At 45.0% G+C, this 27,068-nt stretch overlaps 1 protein-coding gene across 2 annotated transcripts; it reads left to right on the forward strand.

Annotated features, from left to right (window-relative positions):
* Positions 1 to 4,625: 4,625 nt before the first annotated feature.
* Positions 4,626 to 26,596, forward strand: LAYN (layilin). Of its 2 annotated transcripts, XM_024754279.1 has the most exons (7): positions 4,626 to 4,846; positions 7,791 to 8,088; positions 15,941 to 16,098; positions 21,081 to 21,113; positions 21,736 to 21,819; positions 24,050 to 24,149; positions 25,959 to 26,574. In XM_024754279.1, exons 1-7 carry the CDS (start codon positions 4,762 to 4,764, stop codon positions 26,320 to 26,322), a joined length of 1,122 nt encoding a protein of 373 aa, XP_024610047.1. In that variant the 5' UTR covers positions 4,626 to 4,761; the 3' UTR covers positions 26,323 to 26,574. The 2 variants fall into 2 exon arrangements, with proteins under 2 accessions (XP_024610047.1, XP_024610048.1); XM_024754280.1 differs by lacking the exons at positions 4,626 to 4,846; positions 15,941 to 16,098 and having other exon boundaries at positions 7,852 to 8,088; positions 25,959 to 26,596.
* Positions 26,597 to 27,068: the final 472 nt, after the last annotated feature.

The following is a 27,068-nucleotide window of genomic DNA, read 5'->3' on the forward strand; positions in this document are numbered from 1 at the left end:
TTGCTTCTAGTTCTGTGACTAGCTGGCTCAACATTCCTTTGTCTTATTTGTTTATATATATTTTTTATACAGCAGGTTCTTATTAGTCATCAATTTTATACACATCAGTGTATACATGTCAATCCCAATTGCCCAATTTGTCACACCACCACCACCACCACCCCTCCACTTTCCCCACTTGGTGTCCATACGTTTGTTCTCTACATCTGTGTCTCAGTTTCTGCCCTGCAAACCGGTTCATCTGTACCATTTTTCTAGGTTCCACATATATGCGTTAATATACGATATTTGTTTTTCTCTTTCTAACTTACTTCACTCTGTATGACAGTCTCTAGATCCATCCACGTCTCAACAAATGACCCAATTTCGTTCCTTTTTATGGCTGAGTAATATTCCATTGTACATATGTACCACATCTTCTTTATCCATTCATCTGTTGATGGGCATTTAGGTTGCTTCCAAATACGTTTGTTCTCTACATCCGTGTCTCAGTTTCTGCCCTGCAAACCGGTTCATCTGTACCATTTTTCTAGGTTCCACATATATGCGTTAATATACGATATTTGTTTTTCTCTTTCTAACTTACTTCACTCTGTATGACAGTCTCTAGATCCATCCACGTCTCAACAAATGACCCAATTTCGTTCCTTTTTATGGCTGAGTAATATTCCATTGTACATATGTACCACATCTTCTTTATCCATTCATCTGTTGATGGGCATTTAGGTTGCTTCCATGACCTGGCTATTGTAAATAGTGCTGCAGTGAACATTGGGGTGCATGTGTCTTTTTGAATTATGGTTTTCTCTGGGTATATGCCCAGCAGTGGGATTGCTGGGTCATATGGTAATTCTATTTTTAGTTTTTTAAGGAATCTCCATACTGTTCTCCATAGTGGCTGTATCAATTTACATTCCCACCAACAGTGCAAGAGGGTTCCCTTTTCTCCACACCCTCTCCAGCATTTGTTGTTTGTAGATTTTCTGATGATGCCCATTCTAACTGGTGTGAGGTGATACCTCATTGTAGTTTTGTTTGTTTGTTTTTAATATTTATTTATTTATTTTTGGCTGTGTTGGGTCTTCGTTTCTGTGCGAGGGCTTTCTCTAGTTGCAGTGAGCGGGGGCCATTCTTCATCGCGGTGCGCGGACCTCTCTTATTGCGGAGCACAAGCTCCAGATGCACAGGCTCAGTAGCTGTGGCTCACGGGCCTAGTTGCTCTGCGGCATGTGGGATCCCCCCAGACCAGGGCTCGAACCCGTGTCCCCTGCATTGGCAAGCAGATTCTCAACCACTGCGCCACCAGGGAAGCCCCTCATTGTAGTTTTGATTTGCGGTTCTCTAATAATTAGTGATGTTGAGCAGCTTTTCATGTGCTTCTTGGCCATCTGTATGTCTTCTTTGGAGAAATGTCTATTTAGGTCTTCTGCTCATTTTTTGATTGTGTTGTTTTTTTTTAATATCGAGCTGCATGAGCTGTTTATATATTTTGGAGATTAATCCTTTGTCCGTTGATTCGTTTGCAAATATTTTCTCCCATTCTGAGGGCTGTCTTTTCATCTTGTTTATGGTTTCCTTTGCTGTGCAAAAGCTTTGAAGTTTCATTAGGTCCCATTTGTTTATTTTTGTTTTTATTTCCATTACTCTAGGAGGTGGATCAAAAAAGATCTTGAGGTTCAACATTCCTTTGTCTTATACACATGGACATAATCCCAGTGCCAATCTCCCTCACTTTCAAAGATCATTCCCTTTGGTATATATTGGAAAAGAGAAGGTTAAGACTTTGTCCCTTCTGCATTGTCCAACTGGCAGACCTACTCAGGGTTGTACACGCAGCTCCAGGGCTCCAGCTCTATTTAGGACCACCGTGCACTTCACACCTGGCCTCCACCTGCAAGTCCTGGATGTAACCTCCGTACGATGCATCTCCCATTCACAGTGCCAGCAGCGGAGCCAGTGATCCACTGGTCAGAACTTAATCATTAGGGACACACCAAACTGCAAGGGAGGCTGGGAAATAGTCTTTAATGGGGGTGGATGCGGGGACACCTGCCTAGTTCGAATTCAAGGACTCTATCACTAAAAGAAATGTTTCTGCCACAACACTATTTGGAGAAAAAATGTTTTGAACAGAAGGAGGGTAATCAGGCTTAGAGAAGGGAAATTTAGAAAGTTACATAATTAGTAATCTCATCTCAGCATTATCAAGAATAAAAGTTACCCTGTCAGGGTGATGTTTTTCACTGCCAGACAGATAGCTCTCTCTTGTGAAGACGGACATAGCAGGCTATCAAAGCCTAAACTTTCAATCCATATAGCTAATTCCCTTTGCTCTGATTCCATGCTCACTGAGAAATCTTCTTTCGCCCAGAGGGAGAGTATGTGCTCAAGAGGCCAAGGCAAACATCGGTTTACCTGATGATTCTATTTCTCAACAGGTAAATATATTAGTCACTTAGACTGGGTTTGAGCTTGTCAAACTAAGGGTTGGACCCTGGACCAAGACAACTTTACCAAGAAAAATTCTACGTTATGAGCCTTCTCAGCAACCAGTGTTCCCCCAGTGACACCTCTCTGCATTACCAAGTGTAATGGTCAGGTATTGCAACAGTACTGAATAACAAAGAGATCTAAAACATTTATTATTGCTCACATATCTGTAGGTCAACGGAGGATTTGGCTGATCTAAGTTTGGCCAGATAGCTCTGCTTCAGGCTGCAGGGGCAAGTCTGCTTCTCGCTACATGTCTGTTGATTGACAGAGGCAGCTCTGCCCCACATATCTTCTTCGGGATATACCTGGACCAGTGGCATATCTGAGCTATGTTCCTCTCAGAGAGTGGCAGAGAAGCAAGAGAACAACAAAAACACGTGAGGTCATTACCAGTCTAGGCTCAGAAATTTCTGGCTCATTCTGTTGGCCAAACAAGTCACATGGTCAAACACAAGGACAAAGGATGGGGAAATATACTCTGCCCCTTTAGTAAGAAGAACTTCAAAGTCACACAGTAAAGGGTGTGGTTACAGGGTTGGGTGAAGAATTGGGGTCACTGTTGTAATCTGCATTAGGTTAACCGCATACCTTAACCAAGTCTATCTGGACCAAGGGCCAGGGTATCAGAGGGAGAACTCAGGGCACAATTTAATTATTTGGGCCAAGGTAACAGCTTCTCTAAGTTATAGCAGATGTTATAATTTTGGAAATAAATCCTTTGCAATTTACATTAAGTGCTCAGCTATATGCACACTTACATATCTAGTTGCCTTATCAAACCTTCACAAGTTAAGGTAACTTTTATTGTTGCCAAGAGTTAATTGATTTAGGCAAAGAAACTTGCTGAAATCCACACAGACATTAAGTGAAGAAAAGCAGGACTGGAAACAGAATATCTGATGCCAACTCAGGTGCTTCTATTGACCATATCAGCTCCCTCTTTGGTTGTTTTGATTATCAGGAATTTCTAAAAAGAATGTATTTTGGATGTGAAATGTTCTAATTCAGACACAAAGACGGGCTGTAAATGAACTTGCCATAAACATCAGCCCTCTTCCTGCCAATGCTGCTGCTTTCTGCAGTAGCAGAGCTTCCCAGTATTACCAGCTGATACTGAAACAGATCCCCCAGCCTGTGATCAATCAGGCCTGTTTGTCTAAAATTGCAATGGCTCAATCTGAGACCAAAACTCAGAAGTCAGTGGCCCAGGTGGGGCTTCTGCCATGCTTCACAAGAGCATGGTACAGGGGAAAAGGCAAATCAGACCCACCTTCCAGCACTTAGTACTTTAGTTTCTGGACAGGAGGCTCACTTTATTATCTGAATGTATTTGAAAACATTTTGTTTACAACAAGAAGTAAATGTAAAACACGACTATTGTGGGAGTTTAGAAAAAGGAGCACACATTGAGGGCTGGGTTGGTGAGGAAAGCTTTTCCAAAGGAAACGAGGTCACTCTTTCCTGGGGGAAAAGTGAGGGGGTCATCTCCTTTCTACCACAAGGCTGAACAAACATCTACACCCATGTGCCCTGCAAAAAGTACTATTATTTCCTTGCTGGGCTCAAGAACACCCTTTCGCTTCTGGGAAGTCCACTCTCCTCTCGCCCAGAACTCCAACTTAGCCTCTCTGGCCGCTGTCCCAAAATTTGCCTGGCCAGTGGTCACCCTGCCTACCTGAGCATCTGTTCTCTTCATCTGCCATTCCTTTCTCAGGTGTAGCCCTGAGTGCCTGGACAGCGGCCTACGGAGCCCTGGCAGGTCTCAGAGTTTGCCTCTCCCAACTGCGGAGCCTAGGACGCTGGGAAACTTGCTGTGCCCCTGAGGAGTGGGGGCAAGATGCGGTCGTGTTTTTAGCCACAGTGTGGTCTTCATCGGATTTCGGAGAAGCCAGTCTTGGATTTCCTCGTCCCCGCGCCCTGGGCAAACGCAGCATTTCCATGGGAAGCTCGAATTGGGGTCGGGAGCTGGCTCCGCTCCTCTGCTCGCTCCCCTCGGGCGGGCGGGGTGCCTGGCGCCGAGCGTGCTGGAGGAGGCCCTGGAGGGGGCGGGCCAGCCGGCGGGGCTGCCCTCTCCGCAGTGACGTCCCAGAGGGCGGAGGGGCGACGGACTGGCTCCGCGCCCTCCCCGCCTCCTCCGGGCGCCGGGTCCGTCGGTCCTCTGGAGATGCTGCTGCCGCCCAACGTTGAAGTTGCGGAGCACACCGCTGCCGGTCCTCCCGCAACACCGCCTTAGCGTCCCGGCGTCCGAAGGCGCACCCGAGCCGGGCCATGCAGCCGGTAGCGGCGCTGCAGGCCGTGCTGCTGGCAGTGCTGCTGGCGGGTCTCCGGGGCGCGACGGGTCGCCTGCTAAGCGGTGAGTGCGCGCGCGCTGGGGCGGGGGATGGTTCCCGGGCGCTGGGCTGCGGCACCCACTGCACCCCACCTAAGGCTGACCGTCCTCAGGGCCACGGTGCCTCTTCTCTGGCCCTCCGCGGAGTGGGTGGAGGGGTGGCGCCCCCGCCCCACCAGTGGACTTAGCCCTGCGGCGCCCCCTACTTCTAGATGGGGCAAGCGCCCGGCTGCAGAGCCTAGCGCCGGTTCCCTGCGTGTCCTGGACCGCGCGAACTCCGTTCCCCGCCCAGGGCTGCCATAATACCGAGAGACGTAGGCTAGATGGGGCAGTGAGCAAACTGCCCCAGTAGGCGCCCCCTCGGTCCGCTCCACTGAGAGCGGCGCAGTAGTCCCCGGGACCCCCACGCAGGGCTTGTCCTGCCCACCAGGGAGGTCTCCTGTCCCGGGAGACGGTGCGTACAGTAGGGATTCTGGATCGGCTGTGCCGTGGGAACCCCAGCCCGTTACTCCTGGTCTCTTCTGGGGGGAAAGGATCCAGCGCCTGGAATAAGAGCGCTTAGAGATCGGGAAAGAAGCCTATTAGCGCGGGGCAAGCCCCTCCTGACTCAGGGGAATGACTCTCTCTGCTTCCTTCCTCCTGTCGTGTCACTGCAGCCTCGGACTTGGACCTTAGAGGAGGTACAGTGCTCTGGCTCCTTGCCTCTTCCATTTGTTCTGCATGTCGAGGCGGGGCGGTGCGGGATGGGGGGCGGCGGAGGGGATGTCCGTTCCCCTTTCTCAGGTTCCCTTCGCAGGCAACAGATTGGCCAAGAGGGATGGAGGAGCATGAAAACCTCCGCTCCGTTATCGGTGCTTCCGAAGCTGATTGAAGGAATCTAAAGTTGGTTTCAGGATGGGGTGGGGCGCAGGGTGGCAAAATGGGAGGGTAACCGAATTCAGCTGTTTGGGTGACGGCTGTACGGGCTCTGTCCTCGGTGGCCGCCCTTCCCCTTCCTGCAAATGAGAGGAGAGAAACACTTCCTGAAGGCAGGGGGACCAGATGCACCCTGGGCCTTCTTCCAGCTCTGGCTCCCTCTGGCACTCACTGCCTGACTTGGGATGTGTGGCCAGGCTGGGCCATACAGGAAACTCGTTTAAGGTGTTATGTTTTCCCTTGATAATCCAACGATGGAAAAGTGGGGACTACCAGTAAATTCAACTCCACCTTGGGGGTGCCTGGGGCTCATTTGTTTTTCCTCTGCTGCCTCATTTGGAGCCACCTTTAAGGACTCATAAAGCTGAGCTGACCCAGCCTTCTCCCCAGGGAGCATCCCAGCCACAGCTTCTCTGGCCAGTGGTCCCTAGTCTCTCTGGAACACCTCCTTAGCGAGAATGTCCCACTTTTGAGGCCTCCTAATTTGCTGATGGAGCAGTCCTGTTAGAGTTTCTCTATTCAGCAAAAGGAGAAGAGTGACAGAGAAGGGGAGAAGCAAAACTTTTACAACTTGTTTATTGCAAATTTCTTTACAAAGGCGATGAAAGAAGAAACTGAAAATAAGAATTCACAGGAGCTTTCCAGATTATCTGTATGTGCTCTGTTCCCATTTAAGCACTGAAAATGCAGTTAACTGCCTGTGGCCTTTTGTTCTGTATTCTGGACGATTTGGAGAATAACTAATGCTATCTGGCTCTGTGCACAGTTGCAAAACAAATTAGGAAAATGAGAACATTCTATGAGAGCTGGGAAGAGGTTCCCAAACCAAAATCCTTTATTCCTCGCTCTGTGGCAGTAATTCACGCCCACAGCCCACAAACTGGCTCTGCATTGCAAGGGATTCCCCTTGTTGAAATCTGGTTTTCACTGTACATCTGGATCCAGAAACATGCTGTGTGTTCCTGTGGGTTAGGAAGCGGCAAGTGTTTCTGTATTCCCGGCACCTAGCACAGTGCCAGGCATGAGCGTACATGCAATACATACTGACTTAACGAAGGAGCGATGAGGCTAATGTTTTGGGTGCAGCACGTCTTTAGACACCCAGACACAAGCCAGGGTGGTGTGTACTGGTGAACGATTTTTTATCCGTCCTCAGTAGAATCCCATCCATTTGTCCTTGATGGTCTTCAGCCCTTCAGGTGTCAGTCAGATGAGACATATTACATGGGCTCCCAGTGCAACCTGAGCCTGTGGTGGCGTGGGGAGCAGAGTTCAGTGGTTATGGCTGTGACTTTGTAATTAGATCTGGGTTCTGACTCAAGTCATGCTACGGATAGCTTATGTGACCTTAGACAGACTAATTTCTCTGAGCCTCAGTTTTCTCATCTGTAAAATGGGGCATAAACAATATCTACAACAGTGGATTACTATAAGTGTTCAATGAGATAAGGTATGTATGTAAATGCAAAAGCCCTTAGCATAGTACATGACACATAGTAAGAGTTCACTGAACCTTAGCAGTTGACTTTAGGCAAGACCAGTAGCAGAAAACCCCATGAATCTGATGCTTTTATCTTCTGCTTATACCGTAGATTGGGTGAATATTCAGTCCTGCTATTGATACATACGCAGAGGGTTCCAGGGTAGAGGAGCCCACGCCTGACTTCAGAATGCCTCTCTTACCTGAAGGAACCCCCAAACAGAGATAACTCACTTTAAGCCACACTTAGTCTCCTGCGACTCCCTAATGGCATGGAAGTGTTATTTTTTGCCTTTAAGTGAAACCATAAATCTTCATCTACCTCTCTTTTAAAGATTAATTTTAAATGTCTGCTTTTCAATAATCTGTAATGGAACAAAGAAAACATGGAGTCTAAATCACTGTGTCTCCACACTGGAAGGGGTATTAATTTGCTCTGAGAGCTTAATGACACTAAAACAAACCACTGATGAGTAATCAGAATTCCTGCAGCTTCATTCAGATGCCTCCAAGCATCCCTGCTCTGGTATATGTTGGGGGCACTAAAATAGGTAGGCTTCTTTTTTTCTCTAGGTCAGCCAGTCTGCCGGGGAGGAACACAGAAGCCTTGTTATGAAGTCATCTACTTCCATGATGCTTCTCGAAGACTGAACTTTGAGGAAGCCAGAGCAGCCTGCAGGAGAGATGAGGGCCAGCTAGTCAGCATCGAGTCTGAAGATGAACAGAGACTGATAGAAAAGTTCATTGAAAACCTCCTGGCTTCTGATGGTGATTTCTGGATTGGGCTTAGGAGGCGTGAAGAGAAACAAAGCAATGGCACAGCCTGCCAGGACCTTTATGCCTGGATCGATGGCAGCACAGCAACATTTAGGTAAGTGTGTGGAACTCACAGCAGCTAACTCACTTGATGTAGCTGCAAAAAGAGGCAGGCTGGATCCACGGTGCCAGTCAGTGTGGAAGAGAAGTCCCAGCCAGGCAGAGCCCTGAGGGGATAGCAGTACTGGCAGGGCCACTGACCAAAGCAGTAAGGCGGTAAATCAGCCTTAACCTAGGTCTAGAGAGCTCTGTCCAGGAGGGTGGCCCAGAAGCACAGCTTCAGTGGCACACAATGCTGGAAGTCAGTCGTTCTGGCTGCCCGGCCTTTTGGACTAGAACCCCAGTGAGAGATTTTTTAAAAAATTTTTATTGGAATATAGTTGATTTACTATGCTGTGTTAGTTTCAGGTGTACAGCAAAGTGAATCAGTTATACGTACACATATATCCACTCTTTTTTAGATTCTTTTCCCATATAGGTCATTACAGAGCATTGAGTAGAGTTCCCTGTGCTATACAGTAGGTCTTTATCAGTTATTTATTTTATATATACTAGTGTGGATATGTCAATCCCAATCTCCCAGTTTATCCCTCCCCCCACCCCCTTACACCCTGGTAACCATACGTTTGTTTTCTACATCTGTGACTCTATTTCTGTTTTGTAAATAAGTTCATTTGTACCCTTTTTTTAGATTCCACATATAAGTGATATCATATATTTGTCTTTCTCTGTCTGACTTACTTCACTCAGTATGACAATCTCTAGGTCCATCCATGTTGCTTCAAATGGCATTATTTTGTTCTTTTTTATGGCTTATATTCCATTGTATATATGTACCACATCTTTTATCCCTTCCTCTGTTGATGGACCTTTAGGTTGCTGCCATGTCTTGGCTATTGTAAACAGTACTGCAGTGAACATTGGGGTGCATGTGTCTTTTCGAATTATGGTTTTCTCTGGATGTATGCCCAGGAGTGGGATTGCTGACCCAGTGAGAGATTGAAGGCCTGTGGGGCTGAAGGGCTCCAGACTGCAGGAAATTATGATGACAGGCAAGAAATTAGAGCCAAGATCTAATTCTCTGGATTGACCAAGAGGGGACTTAAGGAAGCCTGCAGTTTGTAGAGCCCTTCTAAACCCACAGCACTGGACTCACTTCACACACCTGCCCCCAGCACCATGGCATTGCCATCGTCCCTCCCTAAGAAAAGCAGTGACATGGAAGAACGTCAAAAAATATCAAAATTAAAAGGCAGACGTAAGACTGGAAAAATGTTGTAAGAAATTTAACAGTTATGATCTTTTTATAATAAAGAGTTAATATAAGTCAAAAAGCACTAAAAGTTTATATAAGTCAGTAAAACCCCAAAAGATAAAGGGGCAAAAGACCTGAGCAAACAGTTCACAAAATAGAAAATCTAACTGGTAAACAGTCATATGGGGAAAACATTTAAACTCATTTTCAATCAAAAGAATGAAGATTAGGGCTTCCCTGGTGGCGCAGTGGTTGAGAGTCCGCCTGCCGATGCATGGGACACGGGTTCATGCCCCGGTCTGGGAAGATCCCACATGCCATGGAGCGGTTGAGCCTGTGAGCCATGGCTGCTGAGCCTGCACGTCCGGAGCCTGTGCTCCGCAACGGGAGAGGCCACAACAGTGAGAGGCCCGCGTACCGCAAAAAAAAAAAGAATGAAGATTAGAATATATCTTTATTACCTATTCCATTCAAGACAGCATGAAGTTCACCCATTATGCTGTTCAGATCCACACCTTCATCTAAGTTCCAGGAGTCGTTCCTCCAAGATTCTCGTGGGCCTCTCTCCTGGGAGAAACTTTAGAAAGGAAGCTTAGGAGGAACTACACTCCCCACCACTGCAGCTGGTCCCAGCGCCACGCCTGATATTTATTGACCCCCCTCCTCCTCTGTGCAGTCTAGATTCCCTTCACCCTCTGTTCAGGGAGCCTCAATGGCTCTCTCACCTTGTGGCAGGACCCAGACCCTCATCCCTGAAGAGTGTGAGGCCTAGTCAACTTGCATTGCTTATGCTGGAGTGATTTCACTTTTCTGCTTACCATCAAAATTGGGCACATGAGTACCAACAGGTACCCAAGTAGATAACCTGGCTGTCAAACATATCTCTCCCTGCTTGTAACAGCCGAGATACCTTCGCCTCACGATTAGGGTCCTGCAAAGAGAATGACTCCTCTTCTTGCCTGCTGGTTCCTGGACACAAGAATCCCCAGATGTCCAAGTGGCAGCCATTGTTCATAGTTCAATAACACTCTTGCTGTATCTTCTGGTGGAAGGATTCCCCCAGAATATACCAGGACCTCTAAACCCACAGAGCTCAGCATTGCAGAGACAAGAAACACAAATTCCCCAAGTAAGTACTACCAGTGAAGGTAAGCAGGGCTACTCCTCCTTTCATAAGCTATAGCTTTACGAAATGTATTTCTTAAAGAATAAGACCTGAAAGTCAAAATTACTTCTTTATCCACGGGCTGCAGAATGGATGTTGTGGTACCAGGCATGAAAATGATACTAATCTCCTTGTACATCTCCATCAGAGCTCTTGGGTGACCAGGTGCATTGTCAAGGAGCAGTAATATTTGGAAAGGAATCTTTTCTTCTGACAGTAAGTCTCAATAGTGGGCTTAAAATGTTCAGTAAATCATATTGTAAACAGTTGTGCAGCCATCCAGGCTTTGTTGTTCCATTTATAGAGCAAAGGCAGAGTAGATTTAGCATAATTCTTAAGGGTCCTAGGATTTTTGGAATGATCAATGAGAACTGGCTTCAACTTAAAGTCACCAGCTGCATTAGTTTCTAACACAAGAGTCATTCCGCTCTTTGAAACTTTGAAGCCAAGCATTGACTTCTCCTCTCTAGCTACGAAAGTCCTAGATGGTATCTTCCATTATAAGGCTGTTTTGTCTACACTGAAAATCGGCTGTTTAGTTTAGCCACCTTCATGAATTATCTTAGCTAGGTCTTCTGGATAACTTGCTTCAGCTTCTACATCAGCATTTACTGCTTCACCTTGCATTTTTCTGTTATAGAGAGGCCTTTTTTCCTTAACCTCATGAACCAACCTCTGTTAGCTTCAAACTTTTCTTCTACATCCCTTGGCTCCCAGACCCCAGAATACTCTTGGATGACACAGGATGATACAAAGGTCAGTGATTCAAAATGTGCACTGTGGCTTGGAGGATGTTGGCTCATCCTCACAAAGTATTGCCTCTAAGCTAGTGCTTCAGCTGTGTTTTCAACAAGTTCATCCATCACTCTGTCAAACTGGCAGCTTCAGGATGGGTGAATATGTGATGTGACTAGTAAATCCCCTGCCTACGCCCACATCTCCTTTGCTATAAACTAGGTTTTTTGGTCTGATGAGATCTTATTTGGAATTCTGTGCTGGTAGATCAAAGACTGTGTAAGCATTTGGATAGTGGTGCTAAGGCCTTGAGGCTAGAAAAGCAAACCCATACCCAGATTGTATGTCTATTCCTATCAACATGAATCATTGCCCCTTTCAGGATGGAAGGAGTCCAATGTAGTCAACTTGCTACCAGATTCTAGGCTTGTCTCTGTTCCCAGCAGACTGGTTGTTGGGCAGTAGCTAGATCAGCCTTGGTGAGTGGGAATGGCTACTGTTGAGCCCATGCATGGCCTCCATCCCTGCCACCATGGCTACCCTAGTATGTACCTATTATACCAGAGCTGGGGCAGCTGATAACAGGCTGGCTGACATCAACTGGCTAAGTCATCTTGTCTCCCTGGTTGTTTAGTGCCTCTTCCATGCTAGAGGCTTTTTGGTGGGCTTTAACATATGATAGATTTTCATACTTTACCCCTACTCCCATATGTCTATTCACATCACTCTATCCAAGAGCTCCTTGTCCCCAGTCTTCCACTTTTTATCCTTTTGGACTTCTAATCAACTGGCTAAGCTCTTTGCCTTTACCCCTGAGTTTTTATATAGTCTAATCTCTAATAAGTTCTCTTTCTATACTAAGTGGTTAACTAGGTATATCAGCTAAGCTCTGGCCATGGGGAGGATGTTTCCTTAACACTTGATCTTTCAGAACCATCTCTGAGTGGGACTGTAGTACAGCTGCTGCCCATTTGGAGTTGTACCCCCATGCTTGGCTGACCTATCCATGAACCAAGCTTAGGCTGCCTTTATCAGCTAGTCGTAAGGGATTCCTTTATGCAGCTATAGCTGTAAGCTGAGGGACAGGCTCTGGTACAACAGTGGTAGATGTCATGGCAGTCTGCTCTACCTGTTCATACAGTGCCATCTGGTCCTAAATATACCTCTTCCATCTTGTAATGAGTTGATTCCAGGCCTGCCTAATCTTTTGACTAGGTATGTCTGACAGTGTCTCTCTTACATTGAGCAAGTTGGATTGCATGTTCTCTTGGTGCTCCTTGCCTAGTATCAAGCCAGGAGTTGCTTTGCAAAAGGTGATTTTTTTCTCATCTATAGATGATATGGCCTTGCTGTAGAATCTTAAGGGTTTGCATTGTGATTCTCTCATTGGAGCTTGTACAGATTCTATATGGCATTATTTTTCTCACCACTGATACCTCTAATAATAGGGTCTGATGGATCATATGGCCCAAGTGGGAAGTCTGCTTCCATCACAGCCTAGAACTGCTTCAGAGTCCTTTTCTGCTCTGGACCCCACTCAGAGACACCTGTCTTTCATGTCAACTGGTATATAGGCCAGAGCAGTATTCCCAGGTGTGAAATATGCCACCTCTAAAACCCAAAGAGACCTACCCCAGGCTATGCTTCCTTCTTAAAATTATTGCAAGACGCTTCAAATTATTGTGAGATGAAGTAATTTGACCTTTAATTTGAAAGGGGTGTTCTGGCATTCTCTAGATCACTAGACACCTACCCAGTTTCATGAAGTAGCAGGCCCCTGAATCTTCAAACGTTTACCTCCAACCCTTGGAGCACTTGAGTCTTACTAAGGCCTCCAGTCCTTGCTCATCTGGTTCGGTTAGCATGATGTCAGCAACATGGTGGACCAGTGTGATTTTTTGCAAGATATCCAGGCAGTCTCTTTTCACATCATATTATGACAGAGGGTAGGAAAATTAGTATAGTCCTGAGGAAAGACCGTAAAGGTATACTGATATCCATTCCAAATAAATGCAGACTGTTTTCTGATTCTCTTTCTGATACAGGTGAAAAAGAATGTACTCACCAAATCTGTGTATTAGGTACCCAAGGGCGTGTTAAGCAGCTCTAGCAAAGATACCACAAATGGCATAGTAGGTACAATTGAGACTTCTAGTTGGTTGAATTTGTGCTACTCCAATGTCATCCTTCAGGATCTGCCTGGTTTTTGCAGGAGCCAAACTAGTGAATTATATAGAGATATGACAGGGAATACCATCCTTGCATTCTCTAGGTCTCTAGGAGTGGCACTACTTTCTGTCATCTTCGCCTGGATAAGATATTGTTTTCTATTTACTATCTTGGAGAGAATAGGGAAGAATGCCCTTTCAGAGGCTTCCACTTGACCTTCTCCACTATTATAGCTCTTACCCCATAAGTTTTCAATTCATATATTTTAGGACTGGGGAATGACCACTGGATGGGTCCACTGTGAGCTGGTCCTGATCTCAGAGAGACAGCAGTGAGTGGTCCTGAAGAGAGATCTTAGTTCCCTGCCCAGGAATTGAACCTGGGCAGCCTGGATGAAAACCAGGAATCCTAGCCACTAGTCCACCAGGGGCTAGAGGCTAGAAGCAAAGTTCCCCTAGCTGTTACCCCCACTGGAAAATGCGTTTCTCAAGGAGGCAAAAACTATAAAAGCAGGTACAAAGTTTATTATTAGAGACACAGCATAACATGTGGGAGAGCACACAGAGAAGCAGTTCGTTTATTTAAGACAGAAGCAAGGCAGAAATACACACCTAGAGAGAAAGGGTTCGGGCATCCTCTCTAATGAGGAGCGCGGTAAAGAGGTGATTTAAATCCCTTATATAGGATAGTCCTTCTGGGTCTTTGTTTACCTTTGGCCAATTCTCTTCTTCTTTCACACCTGACCAGTCCTAGGACCCTCCCTAATATGCATGTGCGACTTTTTGCTAAGATGGATTCCACCACAGAGGCCTGTGGGGATATGTCCACACTTATTATGGGGTGGCGTCCCCTCCCTTTTTGACCCTCAAGGAGCCTTTCTGTGCATGTGCAGACAAAGAAGTTTTCCTTGACCTCAGGAGTGGTCATCTTATCTCTTTATTCCTGCAGAGCTCAGCTTCTGCCACTAGCCTTGTCCTTGGAGTGTCTGGGTGAGAACAAAGCTTCAATTTTATTCCACTTGACAAACACCAGCTGTCCGGCCCAGGGACCCATCTATCTCCCATTTCAGTCCTGGGCCAGAACTCCATTTAATACTTAGCCTCAATATGCTCCCACTCAAAAGGGTAGTTTTAATGACACTTCAAGTCTTTGGGTATCAGTGTTGACTTGCACTCTGTGTCCAGCAGTCTTTGTAATATTTGGGTATTCCTCTTTCCCCAGCGTATGGTTACTTGAGTAAATGGCCATAGGTCCCTTTGGGAGAATAGAGGAAATTACCATGTGCACCTACTGTGGTGTTGCAGGGTCCTTCCTCCTTCTAGCAGTGAGTTCCAAGCCTGAAACCTGGCTCAAGTCCAGTAACTAGATGCCAGGCATAATATTCCAACCATTCCATCACCTGTGAAATAAAATAACATAAAGCCATAGGGCCAGTGGGGAGGAGAACAGACAAGCAGGAGGTCTACCAACAGGGTTGGAAAATTGCCTGGAGGTGACTGATGAGGTGCAGAGCCCAGCCCCAGTCAGGATCTCCAGCTCTCCAGACAGTGTCCAAGCAGACTTGCAAGCTCAGCTATCATCCAGGTGAATTCAACCCAGTGGATTCAGCAGAGGATTTTCCTTTCAGTGAACTGCAGCACAAGACTCAAGCAGAGCCATATGAGGGTGCTACACAGAGAGCTGTCTCTTAGCTGTCTCCTAAGGAGGGGCTCTGACAAGAGCTAGGCAGAGCAGCAGGGCTCATCTCAATAGCCTGAGCATCAGGGGAGATCTGGGCCCCAGAAGGAAACTGCTTAGGTGAGTAACAGGCGAACTACAAAGCCCAGCCCTGAGTCAGCACATGGGGTGGGTGCTCGCATCGTTTAAACTATCTATAGAATCTAAGGCTTTAATCTGGCGCCCACATATCCAACTGGGTGGCAGCATCATTTAATTTCGAGTACCATTGGGGCTGCTAGTGCACCCCGTCCAGGAGCTGGGGCGACAGAGACAAGAAATCAGAGGCTGACAGAAGGGCTCATCGGCCTGATGAAGTAGAAACAACTTAAAACCTGAAGAAGACTACTTGGGCCTCCCGCTTTTGCCCCCACCCCATCTCTTGCTTTGAAGCCTCTACATACTGGAAAGTCTTGCTCAGATGCTTGAATCTTCTATCCGCTCCTCAGAGCTAGGAAGGCAGCTATGGCTGTTGAAAAGCATGGGGAGATGGAAGCAAGGCAAGCTCTGGATGAGACAAGCCATGCCTCTCTCAATGCATCTGATTTCTAAAAAAAAGAGAAACAAAACCCAGTTAGCCAAAAGCAAAAAAGAAATAAGATCATCCAGACTTGCCCTGCTGGCTGCTTTTTCTCATAATTCCTTTGCAGACATTATATGGTAATATATCCCTCCCTGCAAAGGCAAATGTCAGATGATTGATTGTGATGTCCGTATCAGAAAGCATGGTTCTACTTACTGGTAGCACTTCAGTTCCTCCCTGTCTCTTAAGTTCCTGGCTCAGTGGAACTTGATAGGAAAACAAAGGCTTTGAAGTCTTGTGGTATCCTTCTCCAGTTGCCTCCACTGTTGACCCCTTTCCTACAGGAACTGGTATGTGGATGAGCCTTCGTGCGGCAGCGAGGTCTGCGTGGTCATGTACCATCAGCCATCAGCACCTGCCGGAATCGGGGGCCCCTACATGTTCCAGTGGAACGATGACCGATGCACCATGAAGAACAATTTCATCTGCAAATATTCCGCTGGTAATGAATCCTCTCCCAAGTTATATGGCTGAATTCTCAACCTCCTCTCTCATTCCATAAGCAGCTGCTGGTTCCAAGAATTTGTCACGTGGTCTCTGCGAAAGCTTGTTGCAAATGCCAGCAGTGTTAAACATTGGGAGTTCTTGTGAAGGGAGATGTAGTGACACTTCCTCACTGGGGAATAATTCTAGCACAGGAGAGGGGTATTAGATGCTAAGAGAAAGGATGAAGAAATGAAAGGGTCTAATTTATGTATGATAAGGCAAGAATTATGAGAACTTCAAGAAACAAAAAGCCCTCCAAGTGGACAATTATAATTCTTATTCCCTCCAGATATGAGATTGTATGCTGTAAGAGCTTGGAATACAGTAAGTCCCTACATACGAACCTTCAAGTTGTGAACTTTCAAAGATGCGAACCAACGTTTGCATGTCCAGTCCTGTAAGTTAGTTCACGTGTCTGGCGTACATTGTCACATGCGCACATCCTCTACAAGTGGTTGTGCTTTTGTGTACTTTACTGTACAGTACTGTATAGAGTATAGTAGTACAGTATCTTTATTTCAAGCCCAGGATGTCCTGAAGCAAGTGTAAAAGCAGTGGCGATGCAGCTGGTACTGTACTGTACTGTAAGATTTAAAATGTTTTCTTTATGTTTTCTGTTTGTTTTTTATGTATTATTTGTCCGAAAAGTATTATAAGCCTATTACAGTACAGTACTATATAGCCGATTGTGTTAGTTGGGTACCTAGGCTAACGTCGTTGGACTTACAAATGTGCTCTCCAAACGGAACTCGTTCGTATGTAGTGGACTTACTGTAAAGAAGAAATATGAAAGGAAGCTGGCCATTGTTCCTGCAAGTCTTCTACCAGCCACGTGACATTATTTTCTGGGGCTTTAAGGAAACAGAATAATGACCAGAGGAGGTAGATGATAAAATACACCAATTTTACTGACACTGGGCAGATAGAAGTCACTTTGATGAGCAGGGCATCATCCTGCCCTGTAGGGCACCCTCTAAATACATGCCTTGCAAATTTAATTGACGTTTGCTTCTAAATCTGTGAAGGGTTTTGAATTGGCTACAAGCCTGTAGTCTCACTGTGCTGAGGTTTCCCAAACTCCTCCGTTATGTTGGACTCTGATCTAAACATGAAGTGATTTTTGATCTGTTACGGAAGTTTCTCACCTCCCTGAAGCCAACTGCTTGACCCCAATTCGGCATCCTTTCCTGACAGAAGTAGAATGACTTGTTAGTTACATCTATTGAGGGACTAAACAATCCTGTCATTTTTAAATTGTCTGAATTTGACTGTGCTTTTGCTGCTAAAGCTGTTTTTCCTCCCTCTTCACCCCTTCAGATGAATTCTCTCCAAAGACCTGGCCTTCCCCACCATACAGAGTTGTCTCAGGCAGGGAGGTTGCGAGGACTGAGGATGGCTTAGCAGGGCACATTTTTAGAGCAATTAAAGCAAGGCGCTTCTTACAAACTGGCTGCCCATCACTTTTGTTCCTCATATCCTATTATCTCCATGATTTAAAATGTTGTACTTCTTAAATATTTTCTGAAATGTGAGATTTTGACATTTGTTTTCATAGCCTTTTATTTTTGGAATTTGAACCTAGTTAGGTTTTGTTTTTAATCATAATCTTTATTAATTTTGCTACTGCCTGATTTAGACTGAGTCCTGGCAGGAAAAAGGTGGCACACTCAAAGGGTTTAATGAGAAGAGTATAATAAAATGATATTTGCCAAGGTGTGGGCACAGAGCATGAGATGGTGAAGTGCCCAGGAATTAGCTACAATGGGAAGTTGTTACTACCCCCAGGTTTCAAGGAGCAAAGGGGAGTGACTCCAGAGAAAGCTTGGAGTCATGGAAGAGGAGCCACCCAACAGGAGCTGTAACCAGAGAATGCAGCTACTGTCAAACCACAGTGACGTGCGAAGGGGGCCTGGGGGATAACTGCCAGGACCCCTCTCTTCTCCTACCCTCTAATCTCCTGCTTCCGCCTCCTACTGGTTAAGTCCAATCAAGAACCAAAGGACAGGACTTCCCTGGTGGCACAGTGGCTAAGAATCCACCTGCCAATGCAGGGGACATGGGTTTGAGAAGGTCCGGGAAGGTCTTTCCTGGTCCGGGAAGATCCTACATGCTGTGGAGCAACTAAGCCCGCATGCCGCAACTACTGAGCCTGCGTGCTGCAACTACTGAAGCCTGAATACCTAGAGCCCATACTCCACAACAAGAGAAGCCACCGCAGTGAGAAGCCCACGCGTCGCAATGAAGATTAGCCCCCACTCTCCCACTCTCTGCAACTAAAGAAATCCCGCGTGCAGCAGCGAAGACCCGATGCAGCCAAAAAAAAAAGAGCCAAAGGACAAGGGAGCCACAAGACACAGTCCATAGAGTTCAGCCTCCCAGGACACAGAGAAGGACCAAGAATAGACCCAGCAGAGAGAAGTGGGCACACGGAGAAAGACTAACACATTGCCTTTGCGTGCCCCCCCCCCCTCAGGATAAGTTCACACACCTCAGCACACCATAAAAAATTGGCTTGCTCAGACCCTTGCCTGTCTCCAGCCCCAGTTCTTAGCACTTTTATTCCTCCCTCCCCGATCCCATTCCCCTCTGCCCGCTGTGAAGTTCCCCAAGAGCTCTTAACTGCTGTTTCCAGTGCTTGGAACACCCTTCCCTCTTTCCCGGTCAGCTCATTCTCAGCCCAAGTGCAGTAGGTGATCCTTGATGATAATGATGATGAGGGCAATGGTGATTTTCTATAAGGGGCGTTATTAGGACAATCTGCAGAATTTGAATAAGATCTGTCGATTTGTTAATATATATATCAATGTTGATTTCTTGGTTTTGATAATTGTACTATGGTTATGTTAGAGTATTGCTCCCCCTCCCATCTTAAATACACACTGAAGTATTTAGGGAGTAAAGGGTAACTATGGCTGCAACTTATTCTCAGGAAAAAAGTTATGGATGCGTCTGTATGTGAATATATATATGTGTATGTGTGTGTGTGTGTACAGATTTAGATACAGACTTGTAGATATAAATATATAGGATATATATAAAGAGAGACAGAGAGAATAATTATATAAATGAAACGTGATAAAATGGTAACATTTTGGTGAAGGATACATGGGAATTCTTTGTACTAGTCTTGCAAATTTCCATAAATCTGAAATTATTTCCAAATAAGAAGTTTTAAAAAATCACTTCCTCTGGGAAGCATCCAGGGCCCCTCAGAACTAGGTTAAGTGTTCCTCCCATGAGGATCATAACACCTCACACACACAGTACTTTAACTGCCTGTTTACAAGTTTGTCCCCTTCACTATATGGTTGGCATGAGGTCTGGAAATATACATGTTTGACCAGTTAATCCCTGCACTTGATGGGCTAGGGGAAGGTCACCCAGTATGGTTGCAACAGGATGGCACTACATCCCATTATACCAGAGGGCAAGGGACAGGTTGAAAGATAGCATCTAAAACTAGATTTGACAACATGACCACATAGAGTAGGTGGTATGCTAGCCAGATCTGATCACTTGATTCCACCTGGGGTGTGCTAAAGGCATAGACGCATTCAGTGGAAATCAGAGACAAATCATCTGAGGCCATGTGTCACAGACCATTGCAGCAATTGACGGAAGTGCTGCGTTAATTTGCCATGTTCACTGCAGTTTTGCCCAGTGGATTGAACTATGGAGGGACAAGAAAATGACTACATCGTGTAATGTCTTTGAATATATGATGTATTGCAATATATCACAAAATTAATGTGTTAATATTCTCCTGTACTTCCATGTTTTATTGCCATCCTGTATAATATAAGTTCCTTAGAGGGCTGGGACTACTTTTCACTTGCTATTGTGTCTCTAATACCCAGCACAGAGTTTGTCTCCTTGTGATTTTAATTTTTCATTTGAATTTTTTAAATTAAAATCCCAGTTCAGTTACTTATTAGCTGTGAGATTTGAGCAAGGTGTTTAATCTCCGTGTACCTGAGTCTCCTTGCGTGCAAATTCAGAACCGCACTCACCTCATAAGGCTATTATCAGGATAAATTGTGTTCGTTTTTAATAAAACACTTAGAGCATGACGCTGTTTCTATCGTATAGCAGCCATTTTTAATAAATGAACGGATTTGCCTCATCTCTACACACACACACACGATTAAAAGTTTCCTTTCTGAATAAAACTTCAGAATAGCTTTGATATCCTGGCCTTAGGACTGTGAATTCTAAAATTTTGACCTTAGGGACCCCGACGCTATGAACCCAGAGCATCCGATCAGTGTAGAGTCACCACCAGTACAAAAGGCTGACACACTTTCAGCCAAAAGTAAAAACATTGATGTAGGTCGTCTGTGCAGCCCGACTATCCGGAGGCTCTTAGAAATATTTTAAATGACTCGTGTTCTAGATCACCAGGCTCTGCCTTGGGGCTGGCCATGGTCTCCTTAGTCCCGGGCCACTTCCACTGCTTGGAGATCAGTATTTGTTGCTCTAAAATATCCCCAATAGGAATTGATCAAACGTCTTGGATTGCTTTACAACAGCGCAGGCCTGGGTGTAGCCGGGGAGGAGTGGGGATTATTGTTGAAACCAGATTAGCCATGTGTTCCTAAGAGTTAAAGCTGCTTGATGGTACATAGGGGTTCATTATACTGATCTTTCCGCTTTTGCGTATATTTGGAAATTCTCATATTTAAAACTCTTAGTTTTAAAGCTAAAAAGTTTCCTTTTTAAAAAAGAAAAAGGTGCCCAAGTAAAACTGGGGAAAGGCTAGTCTTTGTGCAGAAGAGATTCTTTGGACTTACTAACCTGGTTTCTAGTGTCTGATAATACTAAATGAAATTTGTTGGACAACTGAATGAACAAATAAATGGATGCTATGCTCTGGCCAACTTCATTCAGATGGCGTGGAAATTTACTTATTACTCTCATCCTTGTTTCTTTCTGCTATAGAGAAACCAACAGCTCCTTCTACAAGGCCTGGAGGTAAGACTGTCAATTGAGCTTTGAGTTAATTTGGGCTGTTTCACAGGTTTAGAAGCTTTTCATAGGTTTAGAACCACATGTTCTTTACACCAGATTATTCAGCAGAAAGACCACTGGTGTTAACCCTGACCCTTTGGACAGGTATATGCCACACCGGACACGACCAGTAGTTCATTAATCTCACTAGCGTTGCCTTTCTCTCAAATATCTGAAAAGTAATAGTTGCAAATTCAGTTTGGGATGTTACTTGTCATTACTGACAATATGAAAGGAATAGTCCAATCTAATGATCCAAGAAGCAAGTCAAACTGATAATTTATGGTCCTAGAAGTGAGTTGTTGGCCCTTCCCCTTGGCACTTCAGTACATTATGGGCCTTGATGTCAGCTGCCTCCTGGTTGTATCCATACATGATTCTTGGCAGCAAGTCTCACCAGAAAGATAAAGACAAGTAAACCTCTAGGTCAGCAAATTCAATTCTTTTACTTCCCTGGGTTTATAAATGGCACTGGTCACAATGCTGGTGCTTTTTGGCATCCCACCCTGAAGCTGGTAGGACCTCAGAGAATATCTGGATTTTGATGCCTTTCTCCAGGTTCTCAAGTCCATGTGTCTCTCTCCAGGTGAAGGAACAGAGACAGAAATGCCCATACTTCCAGAAGACACAGAGAAAGAAGATGCCACAGAAACACTGAAAGAAAGCAAAGGTATGTACAGAACTCTCCCAGAGGAAAATAGATAATAGGACTCTCCTGATTACGAATTCCCCATGATTATATACCCTACTTTGTTCTTTCCCACAGCAACTTAAAAATGGAACCAGACAGAGCACTTATGACTTTGTAAAAACTGCATTATATGTTAGATTTTGTCAGTGAAATGCACGAATGGAGCTATCCTAAGACAATTGGGGCGATTAGACAAGACAGGAGGTAAAAAAAAATCTGCGTGAAGACAGACGAGGCTTGAGAACCTCCCAGAAGTTGTTTGGGGGGAGGGGAACTAGAGAATGGATGTAGAGAAATAAGAGCAGAAAGACCCAGGCCGTGATTAATATTTCTTTAGGAGACAAATAGAGGAAATGGACATAAAAGATAAAAGAAAATGGAGTGATAAATTGGAGTGCTAATGGACTTTCAACCTCAACTCTCACCTCAAGTTTCAAGAGGGAGATCAGGGCTGGTTACTAGACTTATCATGGTGATCATTTCATAATGTATGCAAATGTCAAATCAGTATAGAATACATCTGAAACTAACATAATATTATATGTCAACTATATTTCAATTAAGACAAAAAAGAAAGATCTGAGTTTTGTCACTGGGCAAATTTTTAAAAAACACTTAATTTTTCAGTTTAGTTGTTTGCATAATAGAAGTAATAACATTTTTCTCACCTACCTGAGAGCATTTCTGTGTCCATAAAATGAAACAGGATAGTGCAGTACTGCAATAGTTGTGACACTAGCCACCCCATGTTAGCACAGACCCTACAGGTTAAGGGCTCAGTCCCCAGCAAGACTGCCCTCACTTCAGATATCAGCCACAAGTTCAGGGGTCCCCAGTCCACCCACACTTCTAATCAACTGGCTACAATTCCAGGGAGTGCCCCATCACGTTCAATAATTCACTAGAACAACTTACGGAACTCAGGAAAACACCATACCTATGACTATGTTTTATTATAAAGGTTACAAATCAGAAGCAGCCAGGTGAGACACATACAGTAAGATCTGGGAGGGTCTCGAATGGGGACTCTCTGTGTCCTCTCCCTGTGGAACCAGGATGGGTAATCACCTTCCTGGCAAATCAACGTGTTCACCAGCCGGAAGGCTCCACCGCGCTTTGGTGTGCAGAGATTTTCTTAAGGTCTCATTACGTAGCACGGTTGATTTGATCATTGGCCGTGTAATTGAACTCACCCCCTAGGCCCCACCAGCCCCCATCCTGAGACATCTCTGCCAGTATGAACTCTGATCTGGTCTGAAGGGCTCATGAATAAGGAAGTTACTCCTATTTCTGAGAAATTCCAAAGATTTAGAGCCTCCCGCCCAGGTACCAGGGACAAAGCCTAGTCAAATTCTTTATTATACAACAGATGTAATGTGTGAAAATGCTTTTTAAAAAATCCAAAGTGCTGTGCAGCAGTGGGTGGCATTTTTATTGCTCATTGTTACTACGGTGGTATTTAAAGTAGGTTTTGTTTTGAGGGCTTTTTTGGTGGTTGTCAGGTTTGTAGCCTCACAGAAAAACAAAGCCACAGCCTCTGGATGGTTGAGAATCTTAACCAGTAGGAGTAGGAAAGGGATCAGTCCCCAATCATTGATTCCTCCCAAAGCCCCTTGAGGGAAAATTCTCTGGTTCTAAGACTTAAGTCTTAGGAAAGGTAAGGATGGTAGATCTCTAAGTGCCCTCCACAGTCGCTGCTCCAGTTAGCAGTCAGAAACGTCAGCAAGGCTCTACAGTCTGATTCATGTGTTACACGTGACCTTCTCATTCCTGGCAATAACACCGAGACTTCTGACTTGTTTCTTATTTCCTCACTCTCCCCGATCCCACCTTGGAAACTACTGTTTCTGTCCTTAGAGTCAAAGACACCAGCACCCCCAAGCAGCCTCATCTTTGTTAACAAAGAGGAAGAACGAGAAAAGAGATAACCTCTTTCGTCTGAAAAAATTTTTAATTAATAAAACTGCCCATCTTATATTTGCAAGAAACCCAAAAATGTAAACTTCTTTTCTCTCTGTTACTTCAGATAATAGGACAGGTAGAAAAGCCTCATTTATTGAAACTGGAAGACTTTGCTGTCTGGGTAACTATATCTGTTTCCTTCCAGATGCGCTCCTTGGAATGCTCTGTGTTGATTATGCTTTTTTAAGCCTGTTTTGAAGCACACAGAAACACCACCAGTGCTGATAAAGTGTGCTTTTCTTTTCAGAAGCTGCCTTGAATCTTGCCTACATCCTAATCCCCAGCGTCCCTCTTCTCTTCTTTGTGGTCACCACAGGTGTATGTTGGGTTTGGATCTGTAGAAGGAGGCAAGTAAAACCTTCATCATGTAAACCTTTGTGTTTTCTGAACTCTTCAAGATTTGGACTTCATTAAAAGCCACAGCAGCTCCAAGACAATCACTTCTACAGATTTGAGAGTAAATTTTCTGATGGGCTCAGGGCACTCAGAAGTACTAAGCATTGTGCTTAGCTGTGATTAAGAGAGTGATCTTACATTCTTTAATTTTTGTGTGTGTGGAAGATTTTAAACGACTTGAGGGGTGAGACTGTGTTATTCATCTGTACATCCACACGTCACTCAACAAAGTGCTCTCACGCATGTATGCGCTCACTCCAGGAATGCTTGTTGGGTGAGTGAAGGAATGAATAGTGAGCCCTTTGAAAACGACTGTTCCAAAGCCTGGCAAACCACTGAAACTAAACCACTTAATTCAAAATGAAATAGCCAAATCCTTTTAATTGACTTTTAATTGAATTCACAAGTGTAGATTGCTACAAAATAGCTGCACTAAGTAGCCTAAAGCACCTCTGTTAGTGGATCATGTGCCACCATTGTTGAGGTAACCAGAGATCTTCTCAGCTACCTTTTTATTCCCCATCATCATGGTCTACAGAGAAGAAGGAAAGCAAAGGTGCAGTTTAAGACTTGACTCCCTTTGATGACCAATTTAAGATAAACTAGTAAGATTCCAATGAAGATCCTGCTTCACTTAATAATAACTTCCTTATAGGATTATTAGAAGAATTAAAGCAGTTAATATATGCAGAATGAGTATATAGTAAGCGCTCAAAAATGTTATCTCTTCCTATGATCATTTTCATTAGTTAATTCCTTTTAACCTAAAAATAGAGTTCAGTTCAAAAACTTGCAAATATATTTTCTGACTGCTTACTCTGTGGTTGGGTCTTGATTTCCCTCCCTTACCTATCTATTTAGCACCTCACCACAATGTGGGATTGTGGCTTTGAAGCTGGAGTCTATCTCGGGGTTTTAACCATTTTTGTGCCACAGACCCCTGTAGCAGTCTGGTGAAGCCTATGGATCACTTCCCAGAACAATATTTTTAAATGCATAAAATAAATTACATTGGATTACAAGGGAGGGAATAATGCTGTTATATAGTTTAGCAAAATATCTCCAACAACTAATGTGAAACAGTAATACACGTGCTCCTTTATTAATGCTTCTTTATTTAGTGGTGAGTATAAGTGTCATAATACGGAAGTAGAGATGAGCATAAAATATGTGATGTGATATGAAAATATCTATGATTTCTGTTGATGAACAAGTCAAGATATTACTAGTGGGAATTCCCTGGAGGTCCAGTGGTTAGAACTCCATGCTTTCACTGCCGAGGGGAACTAAGATCCCACAAGCCGAGTGGTGCAGCCAAAAAGAAAAAAACAGAAACAAAAACAAAAACAAAAGCTATTACGACTCAGGTTAACTGCCCACATTCAAAACTGAAGGACAGGGCTTCCCTGGTGGCGCAGTGGTTGAGAGTCCGCCTGCCGAACAAGCTCAATTTCACTTAGAGATGGATTTTTTTAAATGTGGTATTTTCCCCCATGCAGTTCTATCCATGGACCCTCTGGAGGCTCTGGGGATCCCAGAATCATCACCTCCGTTCTGTGCTCTGGCAGCAGTGAGCGATAGATACATAACAACACTTTCCTCTTTTATTCCCACCCCACCCGAAACCTTGACCTGTAGGTTGAGGCAGGTGAGAAGTGCAGTGTAGTGACTGCCCAGAATGACCCCCTCCTGCCTGCACAGGGGCACCGGGATGTTCTCAGTCCCCTTGTCCACTGAGCCCTGGTTCTCTTTACTCCTAGGAAACGGGGGCAGCCAGGCCCCAGCAAGAAGGAGCAGCGCCCCACCTGGCCCGCTCCTCAGCCGGGGAACAGCCCGGACCTGGAGGTTTACAATGTCATACGAAAGCAGAGCGAAGCTGATCTAGCCGAGACCCGGCCGGACCTGAAGAACATCTCATTCCGAGCGCGCTCGCGAGAGGCCACTCCCGACACTGTGTCCTGTGACTATGACAACGTGGCCATGAACCCATCCGAAAGCGGGTTCGTGACGCTGGTGAGCATGGAGAGTGGCTTCGTGACCAACGACCTTTATGAGTTCTCCCCAGACCGAGTGGGAAGGAGCAAGGAGGCCGAGTGGGTGGAAAATGAAATATATGGTTATTAGGATGCATGAACGAACCCTGAACTGACAAGAATGGGAAAGAAGAGAGAAGCAAAAGTCTATTTTCTATAAAGAAAACACTCAGAAGGTCTGTGAAAGTGCTCAGATCAGGTCCTGGGGGTGAGCATGAGAGCCCCTGTTGAATCCGCAGTTTGGGCTATATCCCTTATCCCAGTCCCTCACCTGGCTGGAACTTCTGAGAAAGCACCTTGTCCAGTGTCTGGCACATAATAGAAAATAAACAACTGATTGTTACAACTGACTTTCAAGGGACAGTGCTTTCACTGGCGGGTGGGGTGGGGGTGGGGGTAGTTGCTGTGGAGCTTGGGAAACCAGCCTCTAGGTTCTGTTTCTCTTGCTCTGTACAGCAGCAAACATCATCACAAAGAGACAGAAAGTACAGAATCTTTGCAAAGCCCGCCTATGCCAGCCTCGAGCTGGGCTGCGCAACAGCAATCCTTATATCTATTTTTTTCAAAGAATCAAATCAAATAAAAAGCAGGAAACAATGTTAGTCAGTCTGTGTCTACAGCCCTTCTTCTGCATGTGGCCTCTGGGGACCGTTTTTTCTTTTTCCTGACATCCAAACTTGGAAATATCTAACTTGGAAACACTTTAGAAACTGAAAATGAAGTTTGAATCTAGGCTTCTCGGCTTATTTGTGTTCCCAGCCCTGTTACTGCACGTTGTTCTGTTTGTGTGTTTGTTTTACTGCAGCACCAACATAGCATTAGTAATAATGCTAATTA

Source organism: Neophocaena asiaeorientalis, unplaced genomic scaffold (assembly GCF_003031525.2).
Source record: "Neophocaena asiaeorientalis asiaeorientalis breed wild unplaced genomic scaffold, Neophocaena_asiaeorientalis_V1.1 scaffold21, whole genome shotgun sequence".
Classification (NCBI taxonomy): Eukaryota; Metazoa; Chordata; class Mammalia; order Artiodactyla; family Phocoenidae; genus Neophocaena; species Neophocaena asiaeorientalis.